The 21,933-nt window shown below is 38.6% G+C and overlaps 1 protein-coding gene across 3 annotated transcripts in view; it reads left to right on the top strand.

Moving 5' to 3' along the window:
* The window catches only part of WDR37 (WD repeat domain 37), a 62,179-nt gene that overhangs the window by 20,604 nt on the left and 19,642 nt on the right, over positions 1–21,933 (top strand). For all 3 annotated transcript variants that reach the window (XM_039522787.1, XM_039522788.1, XM_039522789.1), the window contains 6 exons: positions 4,400–4,535; positions 6,168–6,239; positions 8,385–8,429; positions 11,155–11,231; positions 16,331–16,568; positions 17,148–17,289. In XM_039522787.1, coding sequence (XP_039378721.1) covers positions 4,400–4,535; positions 6,168–6,239; positions 8,385–8,429; positions 11,155–11,231; positions 16,331–16,568; positions 17,148–17,289 — 710 coding nt within the window. The remainder of the gene's footprint in view (positions 1–4,399; positions 4,536–6,167; positions 6,240–8,384; positions 8,430–11,154; positions 11,232–16,330; positions 16,569–17,147; positions 17,290–21,933) is intronic.

Consider the following 21,933-nt stretch of genomic DNA (forward strand, 5'->3'; position numbering starts at 1 on the left):
TACACACTGCTCTTTTTTTGCTTGGCATGAGGATTATTCATTGGTAACTTCCTGGGGAAGGGCAGCAGAGGTCTTTGCAATGAAAAATGGTGCCTGACCTTGTAGATTAAATACATGAACTGTTCCCGTGGTTAGCTTCATTATGTGCTGCTGTGGGAATATAGAGGCATTGTGGGAGGTTTTTACAGAAACTGTTTACTACTCTACTCGGAAGTGTGGGAACATGGATACAGTATGGTGAAGCTTATGCACTTTTTTCAGGCCCCACTCTCTTCTCTGCTCTCTTTTCCCCCTTGATTTAGTCTGACGATCTCAAAGGCCTGCCAACAAGCTGGGAAAACATTAGTATAAGAAAGTAACTGCTAAAAATTAACACACTGCTAATTTTTTGGGTGATTCAGAGTTAACATTTTGTATGTAATCTAGATAAATAAAAAGTAAGGAGATGCACTGGGCTGACTTTAAAGTCTGTATTTAATGTGCATGGATTTCTTTAGACAAAATTCATATACAGGAGAAAAAAGAGGATAAGAATGGGATGTTGTTTTTTTATTATTTAGTCCAATCTAACAAGTTTGTTCCTTTACTCCCTGAAGACTTTTATATAGTTCCTATTGTCGTGGATCAGTGTGAATGTACTGATGTGATGAGAATATACCCCTCATTTTTTGTAATGCATAAGTTGCAAATTCTTTAACAAGGCTGGTTAAAATCTGGGCAACATAGGATTAGTTGTACAGCTGTTTTGTAGTCATAGAATAGTATTTTTCATTTTGATGAATATGCAGAAATTACTGTTTGTAAAGCAGGTGTTGAATACTTATCTTCTCTTAATTGCTTGCAATGTAGCACTCAAATTCTTTCCCGGGGAAAGCAGGTGGATCTCGCAACTTCTACGTGGGAAGCTGGGAAATATGGGGTGGAGACTCATGGGTAACTGCTTTGCTTCCCAGTGTGCCAATATGCATGTACAGCTAAGTAGTGGCGAATGGTGGAACATGCAGAATCTCATAATTTTTCATGGGTATCATAGCTGTCAACTGTGCCATGTCAGAAGACTTTACACTCTTCATTGTTACTCATTTACTGCTCTTGCTTGTAGATACAAAACAATGAATCAGAAGAGTAAAAAAGACTGCAGAGCAGGTAGCATCTCTTCCCACTGCGTTCTGCAGAGTTTAACCTCTGCAGTTGGTGGGAGTGTGCTCATTTTGAACAGTCACTTTTCTGAGTGGGAAGGTAGTCACTCTTTCTTTGGCTTTGTAAAACAAAGAAACTATAATGTGCTTAGAGACAGAAGTTCAAGAAAGATATACAGAATAATATCTGGTTAAGAAAATAAAACTTCTCTTGCACTCAAACTCCATGGGAAAATCTGCCAAAGAGCTGTAGGATAGCAAGTGCATGGCTAAGTCAGAGGGAATGGAGCCTCAGTTTCCCACTTTGAGTGTCAGACTGCTGTATTGTGCTTCACTGATCAGGTTCTTCATTCTTCTTTCTACTTGATGCTGTACTGTAGTTAAATGCAATTTTGACATTCGCCTTTCGAGGCATAGTAAAGGAGTAGTAAAATATTCCAGTAAATAAAACCACCTGTGTTTGAAGTGGGAAAGCAAAGGAAAACAGATTTGGTTTGTCCTGTAAAGATAATATCTGGTACAGAATTCTTATTCCTGAGTTTTAGCTCCTCAGTGTGGCACATTAAAAACTGCCCAGGCTTTAAAAGATTTTTTCACTAAATCAGTAATAGTGGTCTTGGCTGTGAATCAACCATCAGTGGTAGCCACACACCAATCTGAGGAGAGTCAGCTACTGTGTTTGAACATTACAGTCAATTCTTAATTGGTGGTGGGGGTGGGGCGCTGGGAAGGCTGCTTCCAGAAAACTAAGACAATCCCCAAAGAACTCATGCATAGAAAAAAATCATGGCTCAAAATCAGAAACCACAAACTTAGAATTCTAACATAAACACCACCTGAAACAAACCCATCAAATTTGTGGGAAGTGCCAAATGGTTTTCAAAGAAGCAGAATTACAAGGTAAATAACTAGCTCTTCCCGTTGCCTGGGGAGGTTGTGGAATCTCCATCTCTGGAGATATTTAAGAGTAGGTTAGATAAATGTCTATCTGGGATGGTCTAGACAGTATTTGGTCCTACCATGAGAGCAGGGGACTGGACTCGATGACCTCTCAAGGTCCCTTCCAGTCCTAGAATCTATGGGCACCATTTTTAACAGAATTCTTACTCGTGAAGAGTAAGTAATTTAAGGATTTTTCTAACAGAAAAATGTAGCAAAGGGCTTTAAAAATGAAGGCAAATGCCAGATGCTCAAAAGTATGGTGTGTCTAAGTACATGGCGTGACAAGCCTGCCTTGTTGAAGCTCTTTTCCAAAGAGACTTCAATGACAATGGGAAGAAAATGCATAAGAACTTAAACTGACAGAATCTTTTTCCAAAATTGATGATGAAATAACTTTGTCTAGGTTACTTTGTAATGGCATCTTCAAGGGGGAAGTGTGGGCTCAAGAGCCGAAAGGTGTGTGTATATGTAACTTTGAAATTTGATAAACAGTTGAGAGGTATGTTAGTCCTCTTTCTGTAACTTACTTCTACTATTCTGCTTTGCATACGTGGCTCCATTTTGTTTTAAGGAGTATATTAAATCTGAAAGCTGCATTTTTAAGATTTGTCTTGAAGGTTTTATGATTAATTCTGCAGTATGGAAACTACTAATCTCTACCTTGTTTTGTGAGGATTAACCTGTTTTCTTTAAAATGCATCCTTAAGTGATTGTTGCTTCTGTTGATTTGAAGCTGTTCCGTTTATTAACAATTTAATTTTGACTTAATAGAGGATTTCATCATTAGAGGACAGACATGCAAAAAACCTGAAATATTTTAATTCTCAATATTCTTCCAGGCTTTCTCTGTTTTTTGAAGTCTATCTTTCCTGGAACAATTTCACTTTGTTTTAATCATGTGATATTTGAATGCCATGTCTGTCTTGCTTAGTCATCACAGATTTAATAGAATTTCATTCTTAATAATATTTTTCCTGAGTAAAACCGCTGATAGAGGAAATTCTTTGTAGCTGAGATGTAGAATTAATTATTTAAGATCTATTTGCTTTTAAGTCCAGACATTTTAGGGTTTGAATTAACAAGTGTCTGACTACATAACTTAAAATATCTGTTCATAATTATACTTCTGTTAAGAATTTTTTCAGGATGTATCATTTACAGAGTTTGAATCCAACTTTGGGGTACCATCTTCCTCATAGTACACTTGTTAAATGAGCCCCAAAGCTTGTGAAAATGAAGGAGTAGTCCCTACAGCATAAATGAGCAAAGTTTGTTTTTTTATCCCCTTTGTATTGGGGGATTTTCTGTTTATACAAGCTTAGTTTCAGCATTTCTCTGGAAGTCTGTCATGTTCTGGCAAGGCAAATCATATTTCTATCTTGCTTTCTCTTCTTTATATATTCCACTTCCCTTTGATGGAGTTTATCCAATTTAGATACCCTAATATGGATGGGTCAACACTGTTTTCAGTGTTCCTGCAGTAATATAATCATTTATTTTTCTGTAAGATGGGTATATTTCCCCTTGGTTCTGTTATCTGCTTTCTTGTTCTGTTAATGCTTACCTAAATACTAATTTTGATTTAATAAAAAGTTCTTCATAACAGCACTGAATCTAAGGGAATGTGACTCGCAAGTGGCTCAGATATAACTTTGTTAGCCTCTGATTTTTTTGACACTTCTGTGGAAAAAATGCTTCATTATCATGCAAATAGAACTGCCTGCGTATGCTTCCGGGTTAATTCTTACATACTGCAAAATGTTAAAGACTTAAAGCTAATTGAGTTTTTTTTGCCATTTTGAAGAAAAGTAGATCAACATTTTTGGATTTTTTTAAACATTTTTGGCAGCTCTACATATTGTATGGAAACAAATTTCCTCAGACTTATATAATACAATACAGGTCACATCAGATAGCAAAATACAAGCTATCCTCAGACCCTCAGGCACGTAACCATTTGTGGGGAGCGGAAGGGAAATTCTTATAGCCAAGGACCTCCTACCAAACTGAATGGAAAGCTTAGACATTGGACCAAATTCTGCTCTGTGGTATCTGTGCAATCTCATTGTATTGTATTATTCTAACCCAGGACAAAATGTGTCCCACTGTCTTTATAAGAAAACTTCAAAGATTTATTTTTCTTCAGTTAAAGGTCAAGAAACTCTTGATAAATAATGAACCATAAGAAAAGTGAGAGCTGATTATAAAAATGTTATCTATTTATGTTAACAAAGGCTGTGTATACTGCCTTTTTTGGGGTGATTAATAATTATCTGCAGATTGATAGGAAAAATAAATTGTTCTCTCTGCTGTTATAGATTGTATCCAGTTTCAAAACTACAACATCAAGGGCAATCTGTCAACTGGTGAAGGAGTATGTTGGCCACAGGGATGGTATTTGGGATGTCAGTGTCACGAAAACTCAGCCAGTCGTGTTGGGGACAGCATCTGCTGGTAATGTTTTAACTCCGGTATCTCTCACAATGTTTGTGTTAGATTCAGTAAGTGTGATTAGATTTAAAGCATAAGTGAAAGTTTAGTTGCATTCTATATATGAGAATGTCTTCATGGGTCTTTTATGTTAGATCTTAATTAAATTGCATTTGTTTGGCTAACTGTCCTTTCAAGTAGTTTATATAGTTACCCTGATAATAGGATTATATTAAGGAGGTTCAGCATCTTAAGCTCTCTAAACAAAATGAAATGGATTTATCTGAAATTCTGTTTAGCTGGGCATATGTGGGAAAGTTCAAGCATCCTACTTGAGTGTTCGCCTTCAACTCTGTGTTAGCAGTGATCCACTTACAATTTAATGGCTATTCAGTGTGCTAAAAGGAATGGACGTAGTATCATTTAGGAAGCTCCTTTTTTTCCCATTCAGAAGTCCTATAAGGTGGTTTTGGGTTGTTGTTAACTTTGAGGGTACTCACATGGGATACCACAATTGAGGGAGATGACTTATTGTTAACTGTGTACATATAACCTGTGTCTGGTTTTGTGTGTGTTAATGAGCCCTTTGGGAAGCAGTATCGTTAATATGGTGATGACAGTTCTCTTCTTTGTTTCTGTGGGATCCAGAAGTGCAGTAGTGATTGCTTCCATACATTTAATTGTATGGTGTCTGAGCCATAAAACTGAGAGTAATCCCTGGCTTTTGATGCTACTTAAGCATCTAGAAACAGCTGAAGATCTGTAAGGATCACAGATTGAGGACCTTATTAATACATATTCTCCCTCAGTTGAGAGGCAGATACTACAGCCGTCAGTTCACACTTAAATGTTTTTTGGCAACACCAGCATCACCTCCATATAAGCCTCTATCTTGGACGGGCACTGAGAAAGTTTCTTCTTGGTTGGATAATATGTTCTAATTGGTGCTGCCTTAGAGATTAGATCAGCATGTGGAGATGCTTAGTGGTCTTCAGTATATGGAGCACTTAACCTGTGTGCACCACAGACTGAACGGGCTATTGCTTCTAGGTACAAATGAATTGTTTTAATTAATTAAGCCCTGTGTGTTTTAGGTCCTCATTGAACTTAGAAACATCCTTTCTCCTTTTGTTGCATTTCTGCAACAGATCAGCATGGATGCTCTTTACTTGCAATCTGAGGACTCCTATCTGTTGAAAGGCCTTCTTGAGTGAATGAAGCAAACACTCTTGTGGGTTCCGTTTAAGTTGACTTATTTTTTCCCCATCACTTCAGTTGTGCAGTGTTTTTAATGGCATAAAAACATCCTGAAATTGATGGGTAAATAGTTCCATTCATCTTTTTCTAAGTAATAGAATACAACTTCTAGAAGTAGATCATGCCTGTTAAAACTCATCTCAAAGTAACTTGATTTAAAGTAGCAGCTTCCTGTTAAATGTTATAATTGACACTAACCATTTTTTTCAAGTTGCAGTGAATGGAAACTTTGAAAATACAATGCACCTTTCCTTTAAGTACTTAGTCAATTGAAACTTATTTCATTTGTCCTGCTAGCAATTACACTTTTCACTGTAAGGCTTGTATAATAGTAGTTGAAAAATAAAATTTTGCATATACTTGAAATGCTTACAAATGCTTCTGCTTTAACCTTTGTAGACCATACTGCTTTGCTGTGGAGTATAGAAACAGGAAAGTGCCTTGTCAAATATGTAGGGCATGTTGGATCAGGTAAGAGCATACGAGGTGCTTGGAGTGGTGTGTATGTATGTATATGCATTTGTATACACATTAATCTTTCTATAATGGCTTCCATTATAAAGGTTCCCAACTCTATTAGAAAACTCCATTGTAAAGGTTAGAGTGGTAGCTGTGTTATTCTGTATCAGCAAAAACAATGAGGAGTCCTTGTGGCACCTTAAAGATGTACAAATTTATTTGGGCATAAGCTTTCGTGGGCTAGAACCCACTTCATCAGATGCATGAAGTGAAAAATACAGGAGCAGGTATAAATACATGAAAGGATGGGGGTTGCTTTACCAAGTGTGAGGTCAGTCTAACTAGATAAATCAATTAACAGCAGGATACCAAGGGAGGAAAAATCTCTTTTGAAGTGGTAAGAGTGGCTCATTACAGACAGTTGACAAGAAGGTGTGAGTAACAGTAGGGAGAAATTAGTATTGGGGAAATTAAGTTTAGGTTCTGTAATGACCCAACCACTCCCAATCTTTATTCAGGCCCAATCTCATGGTATCCAGTTTGCAAATTAATTCCAGTTCTGCAGCTTCACGTTGGAGTGTGATTTTTAAGTTTTTGTTGTTGAAGAATTGCCACTTTTAGGTCTGTTATTGAGTGACCAGAGAGATTGAAGTGCTCTCCTACTGGTTTTTCAATGTTGTTATTCCTGATGTCAGATTTGTGTCCATTTATTCTTTTGCATAGAGACTGTCCGGTTTGACTGACATACATACTACATTTATTTAGTTTATATGCAGAACACTTAAACATGATGAAGGTCCAAAATTATCATGTTAATACAATTCTCATTGACTTTTATCTTTGTGTATAAACTAATCTGCGTAGGTTTATGTGGCTAATAGTTTTAGAATCATAGAATTGTAGGACTGGACGGGACCTCAAGAGGTGGTCTAGTCCGATTCCCTGCACTCAAGGCAGGACTAAGTATTATCTAGATAATTCCTGTCTAGGTGTCTGTCTAACTAGCTCTTAGAAACACCTGTCTAGGTGTTAGGTGTCTGTCTAACTAGCTCTTAAAAATCTCCAATGACGAAGATTCCACAACATCCCTAAGCAATTTATTCCAGTGCTTAACCACCCGGACAGTTAACAAACTGTTATGTGCTCCCCTCAGTCTTCTCCAGACTAAACAAACCCCTTCCCTCATAGGTCATGTTTTCTAGACATTTAATCATTTTTGTTCCTCTTCTCTGGACTTTCTCGAATTTTTCCACATCTTTCCTGAAATGTGGCACCCAGAACTGGACACAATACTCATAGTTGAGGCCCAATCAGCACAGAGTAGAGCAGAAGAATTACTTCTTGTGTCTTGCTTATAACACTTCTGCTAATGCATCCCAGAATGTCCCCCCCCCTTTTTTTGCAAGTGTTACACCATTGACTCATATTTAGCTTGTGATTCTCTGACCCCCAAGATCCCTTTCCACAGTATTCCTTCTTAGTCAATCATTTCCTATTTTGTATGTGTGCAATTGATTGTTCTCTCCTAAGTGGAGTACTTTGCGTTTGTCCTTATTGAATTTCATCCTATTTACTTCAGACCATTTCTCCAGTTTGTCTAAATCATTTTGAATTTTAATCCTATCCTTCAAATCACTTGCAATCCCTCCCAGCTTGGTAACATCCACAAACTTTGTAAATGTACTCTCTATGCCACAATCTAAATAATTGATGAAGATATTGAATGGAACTGGACCCCACTCGATATGCCCTTCCAGCTTGACTGTGAACCAGTGATAAATACTCTGAGGGAACAGTTTTCCAACCAGTTATGCACCCACCTTATAGTAGTTCCATCTAGCTAGTTGGAACTAGTTTCTAATAAGAAGGTCATGTGAGACAATATTAAAAACCTTTTGAAGGTCAAGCTATACACATCCACCGTTTCTCCCCTGTCCACAAGGCTTGTTACCATGTCAAAGAAAGCTGCTAGGTTGGTTTGACATGATTTGTTCTTGACAAATCTGTGCTGCTTTTACTTATCACCTTATCTTATCACAAGCCTTCAGGATAAAATTTGACTCTTCACTACTTTACAAATGTTTTTACTATTTGACTTCTTTTCTAAAAGATTTTTTCCTGTAACTTTGACCTAAAATTTGGTTTTGTTTTATGCAGTAAATTCTATAAAGTTCCATCCAACAGAGCAAGTAGCTCTTACAGGTATGTAGAATTTTTGTTTCATGCATTGTGCTTGTCATAAGAAAGTAAAAACAAACCACTCTTTTTACTGTAACACTGTGTTAGCTTTTGCTGAGTAGCAGATATTTTTGATGTTATCCCCATCTTTCCCTCTCCAATTCCCTACTATTTATTAACTCATTCTAATTTAATAAGCTTTTGGTGCAGAGAGCATGTCTTTTCTGATTTGGGAAATATCTAGTAGTCCTTAGTGTGCAGATTGGAATAATAAATATCACATTGACATTTTACATTTTTATTTTCTGTTCTAATTTTCTTCAAATAAAGAAAAAACTAATGATACTTTTTAATATTAATGAACCAACTATAGACTTCAAAAGGCAATAATGGAAGGATATTCTCTGTATAGTGGCTATGTTATGAGTGTGACAACTTTCTCGTTGGCCATAACATCATCAGTACTGCGCTGTGTTCAAATCTGTAGGATGTGCTTAATCTTATGGTTCATATGATTCAGCAATAGATGTTACCTTTAGGATTCAGGCGACTGAGATTCAGTACCTGTTTTGCTACAAGCTGCCTGTGTGACCTCTGGGGACAAGTTACTTAATATATCTGTGCCTTACTTCCCCATAGGTAAATGGGCATAATGGAACTTCCCTGCTAAACAAGGGTGATGAGGAAAAACATTTTCAAGATTGGGAGGCATACAAGGGTTCTGGGGACCATATACATATCTATGAAAGTGAATATTTCTTTCCAGCCAATCATGTGGTGGTTTTTCTCTAGCATTTATAGTTGACTCTGCTCAAGCTTAGAGTTACATAATAGCAAGGACCATACCACAATCACAGGTCCATTTTGGTCAATTTCATGGGCATAGAATCTTAAAAATTGTAAATTTCACTGTTGTAGCTGTAGCAGATCTGACCCCAAACAGGATTCTGTGAGGGGGATTCACAAGGTTTTTGTAGGGGGGTTGCAGTATTGCCACTCTTACGTCTGTGCTGCTGCTGGCGGTAGTGCTGCCTTCAGTGTTGAGCGGGCTGGCGAGTGGTGGCTGCTGGATGGGAGCCCAGCTCTGTAAGGATGACATGGTATGGTATTGTCACTCTTACTTCTGTGCTGCTGCTGGTGATGGCCCCCCTACAATAACCTTGCAATTCCTCTCTCCCCTCCCTCCCCTGGTAGCCCCTTTTTGGCGTGGAACCCCCTCCCAGGTCTCCCCCTGAAAATCTGTATAGTATAGGGTAAAAGTACACCAGATTTCACGGGAGAGACAAGATTTCATGGTCTGCGACATGTTGCTCATGGCCATGAGTTTAGTAGAGCCCTAGTAATAGCAGTAAGGTTGAAATTATAAACCTCATTTTCCTTCCTCCAAAAGCCAAAGCTGAGTTTTCTCTGTTTAATTTGAAATTGCTCAAGCAAGCCACTTTTGAGAGATGGGATGCTGAAAAATGGCAAAGTTCTTAACCGCTAACTATTTCTACACCAGTGGTTCTCAAACTTTTCTACTAGTGACCCCTTTCACATAGCAAGCCTCTGAGTACGACCGCCCCCCCTTACAAATTAAAAACACTTTTAAAATGGTGTTAAATATATTAAAATGCTGGAGACAAAGCGGGGTTTGGGGTGGAGGCTGACAGTTTGCGACCCCCCCATCTAATAACCTTGTGACTGCCTGAGGGGTCCTGACCCCCAGTTTGAGAATCCCTGTTCTACACTGTCCTCTAGAGTGAAGTGAATTTATAATTGGAAAAAAATAAACCCAGAATGTTGAAGGTAGGAAATTATCAGATAAAGTTTTAACACCAATCTTGATAGTTCCCTTGATTTTACCAATCCTCCTCCTCCTAGCATTTCCCTGTAGGGCCACAAATCCTCACTAAAACATGCCAAAGAAGACTCATTTAGATCTACTAACCACATGTGCTGGAGATTCCACTAGGAGCCAGAAGCCATCTCACTTCATACTTTCTCATAGGGGCAGTAACAGAGACCAGCCTGTACCTTTTTCCTTATTACATAGATGGGCAGCAGATCCCACAATATCCTGTGCACCTTCACGTGAACTTGAAATCCTCATGGAATGTACCTTGTACAGGCCATGGGTGTGTGAGAGTTATCCTTATTCAAAGAGAGGCTATTGTTTCTAATTCACGTATGCTATCCAGATTTAGGTTTCCTTTATGCAGCAACCAGTAGGTCTGTAGCCTTACAGAATTTGATGCTACATTGAGCTACTCCAGGTAGAAATATATTTGTTGGTTTGGATTCTACTTAGAATCAGACTTAATTTTTGTGTCTGATGATAAAAATCCTTGGATGACAATGGGAAAGAAGAGGGGGAGAAAATTCCTTTTTATTTCCTAAAACATTAAGGACATATCATCAGGTGTTTTACTAATATAAAATCCATATTTAAATTTGCTAGTAACATCTTAGTGTTTTGGAACAGAAGACTAATAAAATGTTCAAGCATACACTATTTTCAACGGTATGTTTTCCCTAAAAGAAAGTGAATGTTTTCGAGGAGTAATTAAGTTGGATTACTTCTCCCCTTTTGCGTAATGAATCATGTTCTTAGCAAACTGTCAAGCCTGGGAAGCAACCATTTATGCTGAGTCTTACCAAACTTAGTTAGAAAAAAGTGTTATTTATGCAGCATAGCCAAAATGTGAAAACAAAACATTTTCTTTATTGTGTTTATGGAAATATACTTATTCAGTTTATTTCTGTGCAGCATCTGGAGACCAGACGGCTCACATTTGGAGATATATGGTACAGTTGCCCATGCCTCAGCCAACAGCAGACTGCAATGTAAGCAATAAACTTACACAAACTAAAAATTGATCCGAGGGCAACTTCATCCAGTTTAGGTGGTGTGATTACATGTAGAAGTGTAATAGACACTTTTATTTAAAGGGATATTTTCAACTCAAATTTGGCCCAAATGTTACATTTTTGTAAAAAGACAGTTATAGAACTCTGTGGTCAATAGATTAATTTCTGTGGCCTTCCTTTAGTGTTTCCAAGCCGTATATTGCAGCACTGAATCTGAAAGTGCAACTGACTTCATTGATTTTGTTTCCAAATTAAGAAAATTGCATAATTAAACAGAATACTGACAAGTAAAATTTTGTATTGTAATCCAAAATATAGTTGTTAATAAAGTTGTATAAAATAAGATTAAAGTTGAGTGCACCTCTAACCACTTTGAAAAAAAAATTGTTGAGGCACATTAGTAGATTGTTCATGGGTCACATATGAATCAGTCTTAACTAGCATGAATAATGAACTGGTATTTAGCTTTATCTTGTATCCATTCTTCAATATTTAGACTGAATTCAGCAGAAGTTCACTAATTTGTACTAATAACAGCGAGGCCTATTATGGATTACCAAACTTTCTGAATTAGTCCCTGATCCTGCAAATGCTTAAATACATACATCCATGGGACTATTCACAAATGTAAAATTACTCACATTTAGTGACACTTATAGTATCTGGGCTTACGTAAGTCCCAAATTCAGCAAAGCACTTATGGGCTTTAAAGAGTCTTAAACATGTGTTTTAAAGTTAAACATGTGCTTAAATTCTTTTCTGAATTGGGGGCCTTAGAGAGCAGATATAATAAGGATAATGCCTCTATGAATTTCATTAAAACTGATCTATACTTACTAAAATAGTCTACTTTTTTATTTTAAAACATTATACAGATGTACTATAGTACATTTTCTAAAAGTAGTGTAATATTAGTAATTATGGTCTCACTTCAGTCTTTTGCTATTAAATCTTTGCTAAGAACTAGGGGGAGTCTGTCGGTTATTTATATAGTTATATAACAGACATCTGCTAACTTAATTTTGCTCATCCACAAAGCTGCTGTGTTCTACTGTACAGATTCTGGTGCAGTACAGATTGTCTGCCAGATAGACAATCTAATCTAATCTAATGAGACTGAGCTCCATCAGTGTATTTGAATGTGTTATACATTTGGGTATGTCTACATAGCCGAGGAAAACCCATGCCAGCTGACTCAGGCTGCGGGGCTGTTTAACTGCTGTGCAGACTTGCAGGCTTGGGCTGGAGCCTGGGCTCTGGGACCCTGCAAGGTGGGAGGATCCCAGAGCTCAGGCTCCAGCCAAGCCCAGAAGTCTACACAGCAATGAAACAGCCCTGCAGCCTGAGCCCCGTGAGCCTGGGTCAGCCATGGGTTTTTCTTTGCTGTGTGGACATTTCCTTTTAGGCTGAAAGGTACCAGTTACCACACAAGAAACCCTAGTTTTTTGTTGCATGTATAACTTAAGGTATCATCTTCCATTGTATGAGGTATCTTCACCCACCTTTCTGGTCTATGGTACTAGTGTTTCTGGATTTCAGGCCCACTCTGATATTTGCAACCTATGTGTAGGGTAGGTTAGATGGTGTACAGGTTAATATCCAGTCTGTCCTTGGAGGCTAGGGTATGTAGGAATTGTCAGTGTGATAATGCCACAGTAGGGTTTCTTATGTGTGAGACTAGTCTGTGTTAACTCTGATTCTCATGCACTTGTGCTGCAGTGTTTTGGTTACAAACACTGTAAAGGAATGTTTCATTCCAACAGTTTCTTTGACATGTTTAAAATTTCAGTGTAAATGCTTTTAAAGATATTTAAAACCTTTTTAATAACTGAAATTTGGGGCCTAAATTGCTTGTGTTTTATTGATTTTTTTGTTAACCACATAACCTTTTATCAATCCCTCTAACTTGTTATCAAACCAAATACTCTTACTTAAAAAATAAAGCTGTTAAAAGTATGTTTAAACTGGATATTTTGCTAGTGGATTTCTGTGCAAAGAATCATATACCCTAGTTCCAGAAATTGGGGGCAAAACATAATAGTGAGCTAATATGTGACTTAGTCAAGTAATGAGTGGATATGCAGTTAACACTGTCAATATTTCTATTGTAACCTTCAATTTTTAGCTGTCTGAATGCTGACCATTTCAGAGAATTTCACTGATTTGTCATGGCAAATATAATTCCCTTTCAAGTTTGCAAGGATCTATTTTAGATTTTCAGAGAGAGAGCCTCTTTCCCCAGTGAGTTTAGCTAGTGGCAAAGGTTAGGTGGAAATTTTTACCAAACTCAAGGTGAACATTTTTATTATATATGGTGGTTTACTTTTTTTTGGCACTTTCCATTTTCAACGAGCTATACAAATGCTCTTCCTAGCACCCAAATCTGTTAGGAAAGTAGTGTTGTCATTTTGCAGATGAAAAAACTAAGAACATGTCAATACCGTGAAGGCTATACCGGAACAGCTACAGTGCCATAGCTATGCTCGTATAACCCTGTAGTGTAGAAGCAGCCTACACTGACAAGAAGGGTTTTTTTCTATTGGTGTTGGAACATCACATTCCTATGCAATTGCAGCATTCTTCCATTTACCTGTTTGCGTCTATACTGGGAGTTAGGTTGGCATAGGTATGTCGCTCAGGGATGTGTATTTTTCACATCCCTGGCCTATGTAGCTATGTTGACCTAAATTTTAAGTGTAGACCAGGCCTCTGGCACTGAGGTTGATTTGCTAAAAAGGGAATTATTATCAGAATGAAGAATAGAATTTTGGAGTTTCTAGCTCCCAGTCTCTTGCTGCATACACTGGGCTACACTTGTGTCAAAGGAAATGTACGTTCAGACTTACACGCCCTGGCAAGACCTTCTGATATAGTAATTAATGTAAACTTGTAAACTACAAGTAAAACTAGATGCTTTGATAGCCTCTTACAGGTCTTCCTCTGTGTAAGGTGCTTGCTGGGTAAGAATAGTTGTGATACAGTACTAATTTATACTTTCACTACAATGAGAAAATCTCTGTTCACAAGAGATTGGCCACTAAACAGTGTATTTAAAGATTACAGTATTGCAGGATTTTTCTTGGTATGACCAAGATAGCAGGGAAGAATTGCGGGGACGGGGGTGGACGACTAAGGGTAAGTAAAGGTCTGTCGAAGAGTTAAAGGGGTAATAGATTCATAGATTCCAAGGCTAGAAGGTCTGATGTCCTGTATGACACAGGCTATAAAACTCCCCCAAAAGAGTTCATAGAGCAGATCTCCAAAACATCCAGTCTTGATTTAAAAATTGTCAGTGAAGGAGAATCCACCAGCACTTTTGTAAATTATTTCAATGGTTCATTACTCTCACTTAAAAATTATAGGTGTTATTTACATCTAACTGGTATGTGTGCATCATCCATGCATTGATAGGTAATAAAAAGGTAATAATTGGAGATATACCAATCTCCTAGAACTGGAAGGGACCTTGAAAGGTCATTGAGTCCAGCCCCCTGCCTTCACTAGCAGGACCAGTTTTTGCCTCAGATCCCTAAGTGGCCCCCTCAAGGATTGAACTCACAACCTTGGGTTTAGCAGGCCAGTGCTCAAACCACTGAGCTATCCCTTCCCCCCCCCTGATCCCATGTCTTGTGGCTCTCTCTCTCCTTCTGTAAAACCTCGATTTCATACCTTGTTCCATACTGTGTGTGTGTGCACATTAATTTCATGTCTTGGTGTGTATGTCATGGATTGACACTAAAATTGGATGCTTTCGCTTACTCCCACCTGTCTTTTCTGCATCCCCAGCCTTTTCTGCATGGGGGAACCAAACCCCAATATAATTGCGGATGAGAACAGGGGAAGTTCCAAAATTCATAGAATGACATTTGACTCGCCCAGCATGTGGAGGAGGAATGGGGTGTGAGGGGAAAAGTGTCTGGATCTGGTCTTTGATCTCCGCTCATTGTAAGGCTCAAGATTCTGAATCTCTCTGACCTCCCAGATCTTGGGGGTGTTGGTAACTTGGCAGGAAGATGCTGGGGTGTCTCTATTGTGGGGCTGCCTGGGAATGTGCTTTGGCCCTGGTCCTGTTCCGTTATGTGGTGGGTTTGTCAGCAAAAGTGAAAGTAAAATGAGAGCAGCTTGGCCTTGGTCCCCAGGAAGCTGCTTGGTGTGCTTTGGAGTCTGGGGGATGCAGAGACTCGATGGAGAGCGAGGGGACCCCAAAAGCTCAGCCCTCTGGGGAGAAACTGCAGTTGAGGAGAAGGCACCACCACCATGTGCAGTCCAAGTCAGAGTGGACCTGGGGGATGTGGCTACCGGGCCTATCAGGAGCCCAGCCAGCCCTGGTGGAAGTGCTTGGCCCTTGCCTTCGTCCTGCAACCGCAGACCCCCAGGAAAGTAGGCTCAGCAGTGCCTGATGCTGGTGGATACAGGAGGGATCTGATTTGTAGCTGGGACAAGGCGCAGGAGTCGCTGTGGGATGGGAAGTGGAGCAGTTGCTTGTGGCAGGGAGGCACCGGGATCCTAAACACCAGCTGCAGACAGGCCACGTGGAGTAAGAAATGGGGAGGAGCAAGGTCTATGGTGACTGTGACCTGATGCCTCCTCCTAGACCCCTTTTTGCCTCCACATCCTCCCCTCTCCTGATTTTGCCCCTTACACCTCTCTGTGACTACACATACTTGCCTTCAACCCCTCTGCTTTCCCCTACATCCCCTCAGTAATATTGTAAATGCTATTTACCCTAATTATTTAGTGCTTAATCATAATATACAGCTCAGTGTCATCTGAGAGAGACCTATGTTCTAGTGAAATATAGTAGGCTACCCCTTGGTAATGCACACTACAAAGGCTTTGCTGGAACAGCTATACTGGTATAGTTATACCAGCAGAGCCCCCTAGTGGAGATGCAGCTTATGGCAGCAAAAGGAATACTCTAGGGTTAAACCGTCTCCCCCATGTATAGCTGTCTGTGTATCATTGTTGGTTTTATTGCTGGTATTGCTATGTCAGGGGAGTGGGGTTTTTTTGAAGTACAACTTCCCATTAATAAATAGAAAAAATGTTCATATTTATACTCTTGTGATTAACAGCAAATGTCTGGGGAAGATGAAGTTGAGTTTTCAGATAAAGATGAACCTGATGGAGACGGAGATGGTTCCAGTGACTGTCCCACTGTCCGAGCTCCCTTAACCTCCCTGAAAAGCCATCAAGGAGTAGTCATAGCAGCTGACTGGCTGGTTGGAGGGAAGCAAGCTGTAACAGCTTCCTGGGATAGGACAGCAAATCTGTATGATGTGGAGACATCTGAACTTGTCCATTCACTAACAGGTATTTCTTTGCTTATACGAAAGCTTTTTAAGATTGCTGGTTTGTTTCTTGGTAATGATCACTCCTTCCAGACATCACATTCTTCTGGGTGAGTAATGTGTCTTTTTGGGGCAGGAAGGGACTTAAACATAAAGCTTAAGCTACAGGGAGGAGCATAAATATTACATCACTATTTATGTATGATATTAATTAATTGAATGCCATGAACATGTAATTATTCTCCTTTGAGCATGTGGTAAAACGTATACAGTTGAGCAATTTTTTTGAAACTTAATGCTGCAGTTTTTCTTAGTACTTCTTAACAGTTTCGTTTTTCATACCTGTGCTACTTCAGATAGCAGTAATATATGGCTACTTAATGGTCAGATGTGAAATGACTATTCATTAAATTGTAACTTTCAAATACAGCTCTAAATGTCTGCCACAGCAGTAACATTGCTAATTACTGTTACCAGACCAATTACTATTTTTTACCGTTTTTGCAAAAATTGTGTCCGATCAGCATTTCATTCCAAATGTTTGTGGAAATGAAAAGTCTTGCATTTTCGTTACCTTATATGTTCTCATCTGTGGTTGTAGGGCATGACCAAGAGCTAACCCATTGTTGTACACATCCCACTCAACGTCTTGTGGTGACATCATCACGTGATACAACCTTCCGTCTGTGGGATTTCAGAGATCCTTCTATCCATTCTGTGAATGTCTTTCAGGGCCACACAGAGTAAGTGACAGTTGCTTCACAGGTTTTTTACATATTTAGAAGGGATTAAATGTATTGAGTTGATAAACTGTACCAAAATAATTCTGTATTTTTTATGATATTAAGACCATCTCTGTGTTAGTTTAGGAAACTTTGCCTTTCACAGAAACCCTTTAATACTCTCCTGCAAATGTAATACTGTGGCATTTAAATACTAAAAAAGCAATAATTGCACTTGCTGTGTTGTTGCTTACACAATAGGTCTCTTTTTAATTAGGCATCTTTAATAAGTAGTTCATACTCTTTTTACATTTAAATTTATTGTAAATTCTTGTTTAAGCAGTGCTGTGTGTAGTTTAGGAACGCTGCTGTAAAATATTGATTAAGAGAAATTTCCTGGCCCTTATATGTTATCTTAATGGTGAAATAAAGGTGACTTGTACAGAACCAAGAAAACAAATTAAAGGCAACATTTTAAGTTTCTATTCTCCTTTTTCATTTTGTAGTCATTTGTAAGTATAAATTGTGAAGCTAAAAATTAGAAGCATGCAAATATTTCAGACACTGTTTCACCTATCCAAAATGACTGATCTGTTTAACACCTTTGTGGTGATATTTTTGGGATTTGATGCTGATCTGCTGGCTTCTACTGAAGATAAGCAGAAGTAGCTGTATGAGTCTCTAAATATGATGGCAAAGCATACCCTTTTTTGGAGTAAAACAATAATGAGGGAGGTGAGGAAAGCAGAAGGTAAACATTCTAAATATCTTACCCAAGTTAGAAAGTGGTATAGATTTAAAAGCCCTTGCTGCTTGTGAAGTTTGAAAGCAAAGCTTGACTACCAGAAGGTAGAGGGGTGGGTGTGTGTGTGTGTGTGTGTGTGGTGGGGGGTGCGTTTCCCAAAAGGTGAGCACTGACTTAAATAGGAGTTTCCTTTATTCTCAATTAGATATTTCCATGTTGCTTAATAATAAATTGAAATTTGCTATATCAATAGTTTTTGTAAGTGCCCACCTCCTGCTGTTCCAAACTCAGATACACTGTCTCAAACTAGGATGGGTGCCAGTGTATCACAATTAGCCATTTACTGATCTGTTTTTCCCTTACATTAGAGTAGACTGAACCATGGCTTGAGGGCTGGAACTGGTCTGTGGCCTCGCTAATTGTGGCCTATACATAAGAGAAATTAGGTTTTGTGCTGCTCATACTCCTTCCCGCTGTGCTTTAATACTCTCAGTTATACGTACAGAGCACAGAGGGGAAAAAATGTGATTTGAAAATTAACGCTTTACCGGTGTATTAGATCCCTCACTATATGCTCAGTGATGTCATATGGCATGGATCTTTAGAGGCTGGAAAAGCTGAAAAGGATAGAAGACTTCAGATGAAAAATTACCATCTGAACTATTGCAGATTGTGGTGGTGTGTTTTAACACTAGATACAAATTTTGTCCATTCTTTGGTCACTCTTCCTTCAGCTTCAACCACCACTCCTTTCTCCATTTGTCTTCTCTTCTTTGTGTGTCATTCTTTTGCATGTTTGTCACCTTTAGAGTCCTGCATCAGAGTTTGGTCAGCATTATCTTACTGATTTTATATAGCACTTTCTTTCCTGCCAATAATTAATTTAAAAAACTCTTACTTTACTGTATATCAATTATATTTTTATCTACTTTATTTTTGGTATCTTTATGTCAGAAGAATGCTTTTATAGCCTTAGAACCTAGAGATGCTTACAATTCATACTTTGTGGACGAGATGATGCTTTGCTCTAAGCAGGATATTATACCTGAGAGATATCCTAAGCTTGCTTGTAAGAGGAAAGTTCTGTAGTTCATAGATGACATACTTCTGGTCCGTGTGTCTGTTTTTATGTGTTGCACATAAGTCCCACAATGTGCTAGCACAGCTGGGTATGCTCTGCTCCCATTATGTAGTGTGAGAGCAGCTCTTTTGCCTACTGGAATGAGGTATAAGAGAAGGAATTGATGCAGGGGCAAGTAACCCCATTGTAGCACTGAGAATTTTATTAGGCTCACATATTAAAAGGAATAGTGCATTTGTCATGGTGACAGGGCTAGCTGCACCTCTGTCCCCTTGTGATCTCTCAGTGTAGACCACAGGTGTTGGGCCTCTTGTGTCTTTACCTATCCAGGTTTGGGATTTTGCAGTTCTCCGACTTGTAGCCCATGTCATGGCTTGGAGTACTTGTGTATCCGCTGTGTTATCACCCAGAGGTTGGAGTTAGGCACCTGTGATTCTTCCCTTTGGGAGTCTTGACCAGTGGTATATAGTGACCATAAGCTTTCTTACATCAGAAGTACTGTTTGTTTAGCAGTAGGAACAAATCTTTTAGAGAAAAAGGATTCAGTCTGCTTGTATGTCTGTCTTATCTAAATTCTTAGTACTCCTTGATGGTAACCTAGGTAGGCCTAACTTCTTCTTCGTCTCCAACAGTTTCCTTTGTGTAGCTGGTTCCACTGAACAACTACAGGCTCTCTTGAGAGAGTATCACTTTAAATTCTGGGAGTGAGTAGTTTTTTGTTGTTTGACCTGGTCTTTGCTGGTTCCTAGTCAGTACCGATTTTGTAAACTGGTTGAAGACAGAAGTAGAATCATCAAAGCTTGCAGTTCTAGCATTGTTCCTTAACAATTTTTTAAGTGTCAGTTGATGGGTGGGTGACTGGAGCAATCTACTTTTTCCCTGCATGTATTCCAGATTTTTTCCCCCCAAGATACTATTCACACAGCATGTTCAAGAACTGTCGTGCTATTTATAGGCTGATCAATTTGGGAATATGTAAGCTATTTTTATCTAAAAGAGCCAAGGGAACATACAAGTACTTTTTAAAAATTGACTGTGTATGTATATAAAAGTAGTGTGGGTGATGTAGATTGTGAGGAATAGATAGTATTCATGTAAATGATTTAACTTGCCACTTCTGTGTTTTTTCTCCCTGAAGTCGTACATTGTTATTCCCACTTGTTCTGGTTGAGATTCAGAACCACTGTTGTATCCTGTTGGTAATGGATCAGAAATACATTTTCCTTCCCTCATCAGAAGAAATGTTTTTTCAGTCATTTTTATCTTTAAAGTGGGAGTAAAACTTTACACTTCATGTTCAGGTGGGGCCTAGCATCTGCTTGGTCATCTTAATCAGCAGGAGTTAGTAAGTAATCTGAGACTAAATGTGAATTTCTGTAAGATTATAACGTAGAGGTATTCTGAATACCCTTCTTACCTATGCCATGTAGAGCGTTCATCACAGAGCCCTACAGTTAAATATTTGCAATATTTTGTTCAAACTGCTTTCAGATCATCTTCCAACAGATGGCACCATAACCCTTTATTAAATGCTGAAAATGTTCCATGACAACACTTGGGCACTCAGCCTCCAGAAGAGTCCCAAATTTAAGAAAAGAGAAAACAAACGAGAATGAGATTCTCCTCAAACATCCATTGCTTTAGCTGCATAGGGCTGACACTAGTTTCTCTGTTTTAGATAGGTTTATGTATCAAGCAGCTGCTTGTTTAAAAGGAAAGATGCATGAGGGAGGGAATCTAAACTAGATGTTAACCATAAACAGCTTTTTTTTCAGCACAATATTAAAACTCAAAATGTAACATGGCTTAAAAGTACAGTCTCTCTGTCCACACTGAAGGAAAACAGTCTTCAAAATCATTTGTGTTCAAAGTGTAATGTCACATGATTTTTGTTTGAGCATCTTTAAAAATCATGAATTGCAGCTAACATGTTTCCTGAGAGCTATCCGAAGTCTTTCAAGTTGAACATTGAATTATTATAATGCTGCACATGTGCTAAACTAATTCTAAAGCATGTTACACTTTTATAAAAGCACTCTACAGTAAATATACTTCTTGAATTTTTGCTCTCTCTCTTAAAAAGGTAACATAATGAAAAATTAGACAACCATTCATGTTTGATGCGTGTATACCAGACGTAATTAAGAGAAATCAGTAGGTGCAATTCACAAAAGTAACTAAATCAGACTTCCAGGCTTGATATCCTAGGCACATGACAAAATGCTAGTCTTACTTCCAGAGAATGCATCTGTTTTTTGGTGCGGAGTTCCAGTGGTTAATTACCTTCACAGTTAAAAATTTGCAGTTTATTTCCGGTCTGAATTTGTCTAGCTTCAGTTTCCAGCCATTGTATTTTGTCTGCTAGCTTGAATAGCCCTCTACTAACAAATTTCTGTTCTCTGTGTAGTTAGTTACAGACTGATCAAGTCATCTCTTAACCTTCTCTTTATTAAACTAAACAGATTGAGCTTCTTGAGTCTTTCACTATAAGGCATTTTTTCCGGTCCTTAAATCTGTCTCATGGCTCTTCTCTAAAGCCTTGCCTCCTTCTTGAACTGTGGACGACAGTACTAGAGTATTTCAACAGTGGTCGCATCAGTGCCAAGTACGGAGGTAAAATAACCTCTCTACTACTACTCCTCTTTCTTCCCCTGTTTATGCTCCTAGGATCTTATTAGCCCTTTTGGCCACAGCATCACACTGGGAGCTTGTATTCAGCTGATTATTCACTATGATCCCCCAAGTCCTTTCCAGAGTCCCATCCTGTAAGTATGGCGTACATGCTTTACATTTGACTGCTTTGAAATGCATATTGTTTGCTTGCAGCCAGCTTACCGGG

Source organism: Mauremys reevesii, linkage group 2 (assembly GCF_016161935.1).
Source record: "Mauremys reevesii isolate NIE-2019 linkage group 2, ASM1616193v1, whole genome shotgun sequence".
In the NCBI taxonomy this organism is placed as follows: domain Eukaryota; kingdom Metazoa; phylum Chordata; order Testudines; family Geoemydidae; genus Mauremys; species Mauremys reevesii.